Genomic DNA, 11,087 nt, shown 5'->3' on the forward strand with positions numbered 1-11,087 from the left:
GAGCTCCGGATGTTAAATTTACATCTGTTCAAGCCAGTTCCATCTGACGTTTGAAGGCAACGCCCTCTTTCACTCAAATGATGAAGTTTGGCCACGCAAACAGTCATTACATCACATGTCATTAACTGAATTTATGAAAAAAAAGTGTTGTCAAGATTCTTCAGGTGTTGACTTTTTTTCTCTCTTTCTCTCTCTCTCTCTCTCTCTCTCTCTCTCTCTTCCCCTTTGTCATTTCTTTCTCCTCTTGCCCCCATGAAGCTTTCTCTCAAACTGGTAAGCATGGTCGTATAACCACACCACCGTAGCGGCATGATCATAGTTCGCATGTCACTTCTTCCCAGTAACACATTGCTAATAACATTGTGTATGCTCTTGTGGTTTCTGTGCATTGTTAATTGTTTTGGGTATTTTAAAAAACAATAATTTATCTGTTGCTGTAACACAAAGATGGAGCCCAGACTGATGCCACTGTCTCACCTCATATGTTATTTTGCTGTTTGTGTTTGTGCGTTTTTGTGTGTGTTTTGTGTGTGTGTGGTTATGTTCTCGTCTCTCCCACACTGTGTCTGTGATCTCTGTGGCGAAGATCACACTCAATTCCCACATCTGGAATCTCATTGAGGTGATCACATTTATGCTGTGTGTTTTTTCTTTTTTAGCGTCCGTCTTGTAGCCCGTCTGGTCGTCCCTACTGTCCAGTTTTTGTGTAACTAATACTAATCTGATCCTGGAGAGCAGTCTCTCACATTGCATTGCATGCCAATCTGCTTATAAGGTATTCTTTAAAACCGAGCTCACAAAAAGTACAAAAGTTAATCTCTTAAATTAGTTTATGGAATTAATAAAGTTGATTAATCTTGATTTATCGTAATGAATCCTTTGGTTGATGATGGATTATTTACTATCAATTCTAATTGTGATTAGTAATGATTAATCACAAATAGTTGTGATTAATCACAGTTAATCCCAATTAATCCACAGCTACCCTGTGGATAATCAGATTTATCTTTATCGATTCACAGCCCTAGTTCAATGGTATCAAAATATAATTAGCCAATCAGTTCATTGATCATTTGTTACCGGTCAGATTATTAACTGTGTTAAATCGCAGATTTGTGTCCGAACCAATTTATTTAAAGACTTTGATGGGACACGGATTGACCCAACATTAGGTTTTATGAAATGCATTTTCTTTTTGACTTTTCTAAAGGACATTTGGTGCAAAAAACTGAAAATGAATCATACTTTAAACGTCAGATTATTTATTGTCTCTGCTGTTTTCACATAGTGCTGAATAACAAAGTAGAAAAGACTATTTTTCTTAGTTTTGTCGTAGGGTAAAAAAATACGAACACTAACTGTCACTAAGAGGAGCATGAGCATGTCAGTGCATGATGACACTCACATCTGTGTTACACTGCATGACTGGTAAGTGTCGGATGGTGGTACAGAGAGAGGGAGGGGGGTGGGGTGGGGTATTAGGTGCTGTGTGCAGTGAATCCTGCACCTCGGTCTATAGTTGTAGTATTTGTTTTATCCTGTGGTGGCGCTGTGGCCCATCTCAATGAGATCCAATCAAAGGCTTTCATCTATTCAGTCCAGACAGAGATATCTTCTACTTTGTTTCCAACAGAAGAAATGCTAATAGTAACATACAGACACTGACAAAAATACTTGAAATTGAAAACTACTTGAAACAAAGACAGACAGAAACTCAGATGAACTTAGAGACTGACTCGCTTTCAGGATTTGAGGACTAACATCAACAGGCCAGTGAAAGAAGTATCAGCGCCATCTATCTCACCAGTCATGTCTTTTTGTTTGTTGTTTTTTTACCATTCAAATACTTATGGAAAGTTCTAAATACTTGAAATAAAAAATGAAATTAGACTATGTGAAGACTATGTATTCAATGTGATACAATGCGATACACAATACAATATGAAAAAGTCCATATACTACATGTTGATTCATTTGAATGAGCTCTTAACATTTTTAAAAGGGTCATAAAATGATGAAAACGTTCAAACCTTACACAGCAGCTACAGTTGTTGTGTACAGAAACACAGTGGATTTTCTGAGGAGAATGACTCACCAGTTCAGTTTTTTACAGCCTGGAAACCTTCTCATCTGGAAATATGACCCATCAGGCTTAAAAAAAACAACAACCCTAACACTAACCAAGGCTTCACGTTTCAGAACATACACTGACAGTCAGCCATTCAGACACTTTTGGTGGTTCATACTAAGTGAGCAGTAATAATCTGTAGCCAATACAATGGGACGTATTGAATTCCAGATGCCTCTGCAGCCAGGAAGTGTTGTAGATTTGTATTGTGTATATGTTGACTGAATAGGTGAAAGGCCTGGAGCCTGTGGACAGACAGTGTTTACAGCCAGTGTTTGTTAAGAAGCAGCTGCAGTATCTCCCTCAATTTGAATCATTTGATTTAGAACAGAACCATGGCAGCATTTGTCCAGCTGATGATTATTTATCTCTGAGTCCTGGTTCACTGGGTTCACAGCAAAGATGCGATACGAGTCCTGGTTCACTGGGTTCACAGCAAATGGAGATACAGCACCTAATCAGATTAGGTCAGAACAGATTAACAACATTTACAAACTGGTGTTCCTTCTCTAACAGGTATTTTTTTTCCACTTCTCTCTCTTTCCATTTTTGGTCGTCTTCCCTGTCTGTTGCTCTTTCTTTCCTTGTTTGTTCTGCTCAGGGTTCTGGACCAGAGGACTTCAGCCACCTTCCACCCGAGCAGAGGAGGAAGAAGCTCCAGGGCAAGATAGACGAGTTGAATAAAGATATACAGAAGGAAATGGACCAGAGGTATTCTGATGAAAGTTACCGCTCCCCCAGAACCCCAAAAGTGCCGGGCTGTTAACTGACCATATATTTGTTTCAATAGGGACGCTCTAACTAAGATGAAAGACGTGTACGTGAAGAACCCTCAGATGGGAGACCCCGCCAGCGTTGATCCCCGGCTATCAGAAATAGGCCAGACCATCGAAAAACTCCAGTTTGAAGTGCAGAAATTTGAGGTTTGTTCAAAGCCTCATTGTTAGTGTTGGAAAAGTTTTCTTGTTTAGGTTATCTCAGACACACTGTGATGGAGTTCAAACACACGCCTCCAACTGCTTACAGTTCCAGTAAAGACTGCTGCTCCTCCATATTAGGAGAAGAAGCGGTGCAGCTGGAGGCACCGACTGAAAACCTGAAAAAAGTCCCGACGTCCGTGTCTGGCTGTGGAAGTGGAAACGCTGTCCACTATGTCTGAAGTGTGTCTGAAGTGTTTGAAGGAGTTCAGTATTCAAAGAAAACTAAAGTGTATGACTTAAAAACTCAATTGCTTAATTGTAAAAAAAAATAGTTGTGAGCAACAGAGTTATCTGTCAAGAGAAAAAGCTGAAGTTGAACCTTTAAATTGTTACCATGGCAACCACATTTGAGGACACCTGGAATATTTTGGTCTTTTTTTTAGGCTGCTTCACCCACACTGTTAAGATTGAGTTGCCTCTTGGTAACCTGCGATTGTCGTCTTTTTTCTGCAACTGCAGAATGAGTTGTATTGGGTTTTATAGGATTGGACACAAAAAGTTCAGCTTTGGTCAGTTAATAAAGATGCTTATATAGGGCATTTTTTAGAGCAGAGTTGTATATTAACAAGGCCACGAAAATTGCTTCATCTATTCTTTTGTTTCATCCTCGATTACTGCGACACAAAGGCATCTGTTCTGATGTTTACGCCTCCGATGAAACTCCCCAAGTGTTACCTTTACACTGATGCCAAGATTATTCTCACAGTTTGTTACTGCTGGTAAATAATCATTTCATTTGCAGATCATTTTCTGAGCGCACACCTCAGTATGACACAGAGTTAACAGGTTTCCACTGCTGTTGTTGAAAAGATTAAACACAAGACTCAGTTAGTGAATACAGTTATTTTAGGAGGGAAGGTTTGAATGAGGTCATTGTTCTGGCTGCAAAACCTTTAGATGAACAAAACTCTCTGTCTGCGTTGGTGCATAACAGTGGAAGAGTGTGGAGTTGAATTTTCATCTCAGTATAAATACATCAGATCCTGTATTCTTTCAACCATAGGTAGTGATGTATTCAACAGTATTTCTAGATAAAGCAGCAGTGATTGATCCCATTGAATGTTGACGGTGGTTCATTTAGTCCTTAGAAGTGACCTGTTTATCTTTTTTGATCTTGTGGTAGGGATGGTTAGCGGAGGTGGAGGAGAGGATGCCGTCCAAGAGCGATTCACACAGAAGAAGTGGTCTCTTTGAGACCCAGAACAACACAGCAGTGAGCAACAACTGTGCACAGGACAGAGAGAGGTATGGTATACTGTGGTGAACAGCACAGCTCTCCAACAGGAAACAGTCTTTTCACAGTCTATTTACTGTGTGTGTGTGTGTGTGTGCGTTGGCCTTTGAGCAGCCCAGACGGCAGCTACACTGAAGAGCAGAACTCAGAGACTCAGGTCAAAGTCAACACCCACCCAGTGCCCACCTCCAGCACGCCCGAATTTGATGATGAGTTCGATGACGAGGAAACGCTGCCGACCATCGGCACATGTAAAGCCTTGTACCCGTTTGAAGGTAATGTCATCTGGCCAGAGTGTTGATGAAGATGATGATCCTACAGTAGATGTATTAAGTTGGTCCCTACACTGCCCTCTAGAGGTCACTTGTGTCTCAGCGGCATCTGAACAGCTACAAATATTTTGTCAGATGTTGAGCCATGTTATATTCTGTTTGATGATGTTGTAAAACCGTCGACCTTTATATCTTGTTACAAGTCTTCTAAGTTAAAAGGGAGAAGTAAAATCAAAGACATTTTGAGTAGTGCTGTACGCACAAGTATTTTTAATTCTCTTTGACGGCAAAGGATTAAAATATTATTTTTATTTTGCAAAATCATACATTAGGGTTTCTAATAAAATTGAATTTTTTTATATCAAATAAAATTCAGCAATTTGAAAAAAACAACAAATTCTGTTATTGTCATTTTTAAAGGTCACAATGAGGGCACCATCTCGGTGACTGAGGGCGAGCTGTTGTTCGTCATAGAAGAAGACAAAGGGGACGGTTGGACACGAGTGCGCAGGAACGAGGACGAGGAGGGATACGTCCCTACATCCTACGTGGAGGTCTTTTTGGAAACTAATGCCAAAGGTGCTATGACATACATATAACACCACATGATGCTACATGTTGATATCATGTGTCTGGCTTTTCATTTATAGAATTTGAAGATGATAAGAATGTAAATATCCTCCTTACACCCCCTCCCGCCCCCTCACACACACACAAACATACACACACTCAGTCCCAGAGGAGAGGACCAATCATGACAGCAGAGACCACTGTAGATGAGGTATCAACAAAATACCATTTGTCACTTTGGAGTCTGGAGGAACTTCTTCACAGAGAGACCTGTGATTACTCACATTTTTAGCCACAACAGTGCCATCAAGTGGAGGATATAAATACGACAGCATCAGTCAAAGCTCAGCACAGTTCGACCATTCACTCACTGACAGTGATCCTGGCTGAATGTCGAACACTGGCTGTGATTTTTGTATAATACTTGTTTATATGTAAAAACAAATATGTCAGATTACCTTGTTGTACTTTGACTCCGCTCAGTGATTGTATTCACAATTCTGCAGTGAAAACTCCACGTCCAGTGTAAGTTGAATCAACGTGCTATTTATGGCTTTTCAATCATTTGTACTGCGGAGTCGACGCATGCTTAGTGTGCAATCATACGTTTGCATTTTAAATCAGCTGTAAAGTAGTAGAACGGATATTTTTATAGGGTTTAGAGTGGGAACAGATACTATGGTTACAGTATTACTGCATGCTTTACACTGGTACTACCCGTGGTAGAGTAACCTGTAGTCAAATGAACATGTTTTTTTCATTTGTGAATGTCCTTGTAATGACGTGAGTGTTGGACTGTTCTGGTCCTTTCCCTCCAGGCGAGTGGTAAAGACTTAGAGGACAGAGAGGAAGCTGGGCGAAGCTTCACGGTGAGACTGGGTGAAGCTGCACAGCTGGTCAGAGTCACTAAAATGTGGGGTTTCATTGCATGGGTACCTGAGCAGCACCTCTGTGAATTTGTTGCAACAGCATGGTGTGTACAACCTCTGACCTCTACCAGGTCAGACTGTGGCGCATCGAGTGCTCAGTGTCAGTAATTTCTTGAATCAGTCAGTAAACAGATGTTTGATTAATACGTTAGTCTTGACACAGCATGAGGTTTCTCATTCTGCACCCTTCCATTATATGATTGAATGATTCTTTTTTGGAATGTAGTGAATGATCTGGGGCCTTTGATTGGGTGTTTTATGATGACATGACTTCAGCATGTTGTGACCAGACAGACCTGTCACTTAAAATAGAACAAAACTTTCTCATCGATAATGTCAACCACACTGCCTTCACACTAGAGCTGGTAGATATGGACCAACATAAGACCAAAGCAGAAACTCTATTTACCAAAACTGTGAATTAAAGTGCAGCTTGTTGGAACCCATTGTTACTAATTAACACAAACGGGCCTTTTAATCCCTGTGATTTGCTTTCAGATTCAAACTTTACATAAAAAGCTCTACCGCTCTACCACTTCCTATTTTCATTTCATGTAAAATTAACTTAGTCGGAGTTAGTATCTTTCCATATCTGCCTACTAGCGCAGCTCATGCTGGACAGCTGTCACGTTCAACCAAAAGCCAAGCGCAGCTGCACGAGCTTTACTATGTAAACACACGAGGCAGTTGAAGTGGGTTTTCATCTGGGGGAGACAGTCAGTGAAGTCGTATTACTTTACAGTAGTCATCAAAGTAACGTCCAAGTAACAAACTTAACTACTGATCACTGCCAAACATCCAGGCTCTTTTTTCTTCTTGAGCTTTTTTTTCTGTTTGAGTCTGGCCAAAAATGTATCAGGTTCGCATTTTGTTGCCCGTGTCCTAACAGTTTACCATACCCGCCAGAAAAGCATACAGACAAAAAAAAGGACCCGACATTCAGAATCAACCAATGCTCTCTCACTGCTCAACTGTTGCCATAGTTACATGGCCCTGTTCCCCCCACGGAGGGTGGGTGGAGCACACATTACCACTTAAGGATAAAGACACAGAAACAGGTGAATCAAGAATCAAGTCCTTCAGTTTTTGACCAAAGTAAGTCACCAATATTGCATTTAGATAGAACAGAAACAATTTAATTTGTGTAAAAGTAGCACAATACATGAGTGAACCTTCAGTTCCAGGTCTTTGGGTTTCTTTGACGTAGTCAGTGTGTTAATCAGTACTAAACAGTGTCATAACCTTAGGTTTTGTTCCTTCTTATTTCTATGTTTTGTATTGTTATTTTATTTTGTTCCTTCTTATTTCTATGTTTTGTATTATTTTATTTCTCCTCCGTTGTCTTCAAAGTGTCTAAAGTGTTTCTGACTCTGACTTTGACTGACTTTGTTTTGTCTGTATTTCCTTCAGATTCCTAAAAGTGTGAGGCTGGCTGAGGAATGGCAGGGCAAGCAGCACCAGAGCAACCACCACGTTCCTCAGTGTCAGAGAAAAGTCAAAAACCACCGAGTGTAAAAGAGAGAAATGGCTAAAAATAACAAAACAACACATCTCATTTTGTTCAAACCTTTACAATACCTTTTTTAAAAAAAACAAAAAAAATCTTTATCTGCAGTGTTGCGCTTTTTTTGCCGAACCTTTGCAGCATACGGCTGAGAGATAGGACTTCATCGAAATTAGAGCGCTCACATTTTTAACATTTTTGTCTTCATGTTGAGCAAACGCTTTGCTTCTTAATGTGACTAACTCCGCCTGCACCGCGCGCACTCTGTTGCCCTTCGCAATGTGAACGCTTCCCCTGGCCTTTGACCCGCTGCACGCACACACACAGACACGCCGCGGGGGTGTGGTCAGAGAGAGGCACGGAGACCAGCATCAGCCTCCTTCACCCAGTAGTGTCTGTGTGTGCGTGGGACTTCATTCATTTCACTCACTCATGGCCTTCGGTGAGAAATCATTCTGGATTCATTGATCTCAACAGGAGGCAGTGAAAATCTCATGTTCACCCTCCTGTCAGCTCCGTGTTTGCAGGCGTCACTCAGACAGAGATGAAGAAAAGAAGGTGCTAATCATCCATCTCTGTGTTATGTTCTCTTTTTTTTTATTCTGTGTGTGTAAGGGTGTGTGAATGTTCATTTTTATACTCTTTATTTAACAGTTTGTCTCTCGTCACATCCCAGTGTCTCCACACCACCATTTCTCCCACATTCCCAGGACCTGCAGGGGTGAGAGAAGAACGATGGGATCCATCAGTCTCACCCTCACCCATCACTGTCTGTCCTGTCCTTGGTGCCTGTCTGTCCTCTCTGACCACACCCCGACTCCCTCATCACCCCCCTCTGTTCTAAAACGACTCAGGCTGTCCCCTCTGGCTGCTTTAAGCCCTCTTCCCAACTCCTCACCCCTTTTGTCTCCTTCCCTACCTTTGTATTGCAACAGCTCAGGGGCGGGTGCCTCTCTGCGTGGTTGTGGCGTGCTGCATGCTTGCCCTGTCTTCCTCCTCAACCCCCTCTGCTGGCAGACTGGGAAAGGTGGTGGGGTCAGCTTCTGCCCTCCTCTGCCCCCTGCCTCCAGCCTTTCTGTTCAGTTAACCTTCATTGCTTGGTTTCTCTGTCCAGATTAACCTGAATGCTACTGTTTGGGTTCAGTGCCTGTGGTGTTTTATTGTTTTCTTTTCTGTCGTGGGATCAGAAAAGTGTGTTTTAGTAGTGAGTGAGTGATCATCTGGTTGATCTGTCAGTACAGAACGACAGGGCTTTGAAATATTATTTTACAGATGGTATGCGTCGGTAAATCATGGGAGTTAGTTTCACTGTAGGTCGACAGTGTGTAAAAATGTTAGTACTGTAAGTAAGTATGGATCAGATTGTTTACCGCAAGTTGTTCGCAGCAGTCCGACAAATAGAATCCATCATGTCATGAGGTTCCACCTGTGCTTGGACTAAGGCCCTTTTACTGTTTACTGTATATTAATAAATATACTGTGAGCCATTATTTTCTGTGAATTTCTGACTGAGGTCTGACAGAATCACCGGGTTCCTCTTGTTCTCACCGGCACAGACAATAATGATGACATGAGCTGTGATGATTCTGAGAACCTTCTGGAGAAAACGTAAGAGTTTTTATTCCCATGATCCTCCTCTGCTCTGCTCAAAGGCACATAACGTATTTTTATTTTAATATTTTAGTGTTTTCTTTTTCTTCTTTTGTTGATTTTAGGTCAAGTTTGCTTTTACTTTAGGCTGGACTTTTAGAAAAATACTTTACTGCGATTGGGTCATATTTGGTTTTTTAGTCCCTGCTGATTTGTTCAATGTGACGCCTGAGTGATGGCCGATGTGACAGTTTGGAAGAAACGATCAAACCCTTGCTGAAATAAGCAAGTCGCTTTTTGCCGCTCATCTAAAAATGTCAGGGCTCAAGCAGAGACCCTCTGTTTGTATTTTTTTTCTCGGTGATAAACGTCACCGTGAGTCACCACTTCAGCGGCAGCAGTAGTTTTATATTAGCCACATGCCTGACAGTGCTCTGCAGTGAAACTACCACAAACCTGAGAGTGGACCCTCAATAACCTGCCTGTACAGCGGAAGTGAATTAGAGAGAGTATATATATGAATAAAGATAAAAAGGAAAACATCTATTTTAAATATTCAGATTCTTACGCTGACTTTATCTGCTTGGCAAAGTAAGTTGTCTTTACCTTTATCTACCAAATGGTGTGTTATTGCACTTTTTTTTGTTTGTGTTCCATCTGGTAGGCCATACTTGCGTTTTGGAGCACTGAATACTTTGTATTGTGTTTACTGTGCCAATTAAATATGCCTGGAAAATAAAACAGTGATGATGGTGACTGTGATTTTTTTCCCTTTAAGTCTCTATTTGGAATAGCAATCTCAATGTCAATGTTTAATTAACTGAAGTTTAGGCCTTGGGTTATGCTTTCAAAATAAATCTGATCCTATTTGTTAAATGTAAACAAAGAAAAATTTAAACTGACAATTAAAATGTTGAATTGTTGTCGTTTCTAATTTGGGTTTAACCCTTTCATGCATGACGGTCACTACAGTGGACAGCTATTAAAATGTCATTTTCTATGATAAAGAATAGGTTTTGATGGCAGTGTTGCATATAAGCCTCTGCAGTGGACGCCTGAGAATCACCCAACACTGCCATACAGTGGTCAGCCTTTGCAACTGCAGAATAATTGTGTCAACATTCAAAAAGAAAATTTGGTGTATAAAAACAGAACCAAATCAGTTCTTATTTTTATGTCTAAAACACATAAAAACACTTTTTTAAACATTTTTTTTAACTCAGTATATCATGGGTCATGCATCAAAGGGTAAGGAATTTACCAATAATTCCAATTTGTTTAAAAAACACTGGTTAAAAATGAATAGTAAAAACAAAATCAACAAACACAATTGCCTTTAATGTTATTCTTAAAAGTGAGTCAAATGTGTTTGATCGATCATTCTTCAGCCGTCAGTGATGGCTTAGACAGGACTGCACTCTGGTACTCTATGTACCATGTGATCAACAATGTCACATGGTATGGTAGAAAAAAAACAATTATAATATAATAATACTCAATTGTAAATAAAAACAGTATTGACAAAAAGTCACAAAAATGTCAATTAATTGTTCAAATTGGAAGAGTGCAATCTAAATGAGATAAGATGCATTTTATTTTGAAAATATGGTTGACTATGTTCAATTAGTTTCCATATACAAATATATTAGTACATATCTGTGCATTTTGTGTAGATATGTATGTAAAATAACTCTACAGCTCAATCGCTAAGTCCTATTTCCGTGTTTCTATCGTCTGAATAATTGTATGTTAAGTATGTATATTCAAGTCATTTGGAGATTAAAGAACGTTATTTTGGGATTTTCCCACTTTGGCCAGTAGAGGGTAGTCACGTTCCATTACAAGCTGCTTGCAAGCCACAGCGACAAAGGCGTATCCAC

General features: G+C 40.3%; 1 protein-coding gene across 21 annotated transcripts in view; it reads left to right on the forward strand.

Moving 5' to 3' along the window:
- The window catches only part of fnbp1b (formin binding protein 1b), a 53,732-nt gene extending 43,782 nt beyond the window's left edge, over window positions 1-9,950 (forward strand). For 7 of the 21 annotated variants that reach the window (XM_025062648.1, XM_025062643.1, XM_025062651.1 and 4 more), the window contains 7 exons: window positions 259-273; window positions 587-622; window positions 2,730-2,839; window positions 2,919-3,051; window positions 4,232-4,353; window positions 4,445-4,617; window positions 5,035-7,383. In XM_025062648.1, coding sequence (XP_024918416.1) covers window positions 259-273; window positions 587-622; window positions 2,730-2,839; window positions 2,919-3,051; window positions 4,232-4,353; window positions 4,445-4,617; window positions 5,035-5,213 — 768 coding nt within the window. In that variant the 3' untranslated portion in view covers window positions 5,214-7,383. Of the gene's footprint in view, window positions 1-258; window positions 274-586; window positions 623-2,729; window positions 2,840-2,918; window positions 3,052-4,231; window positions 4,354-4,444; window positions 4,618-5,034; window positions 7,384-7,523 lie in introns of those variants that run through there. The other 14 variants (XM_025062652.1, XM_025062657.1, XM_025062660.1 and 11 more) reach the window with 9 other exon arrangements.
- Window positions 9,951-11,087: the final 1,137 nt, after the last annotated feature.

The sequence above is a fragment of the Cynoglossus semilaevis genome, chromosome 14 (assembly GCF_000523025.1).
Source record: "Cynoglossus semilaevis isolate Cse_v1.0 chromosome 14, Cse_v1.0, whole genome shotgun sequence".
NCBI classification, from domain to species: domain Eukaryota; kingdom Metazoa; phylum Chordata; class Actinopteri; order Pleuronectiformes; family Cynoglossidae; genus Cynoglossus; species Cynoglossus semilaevis.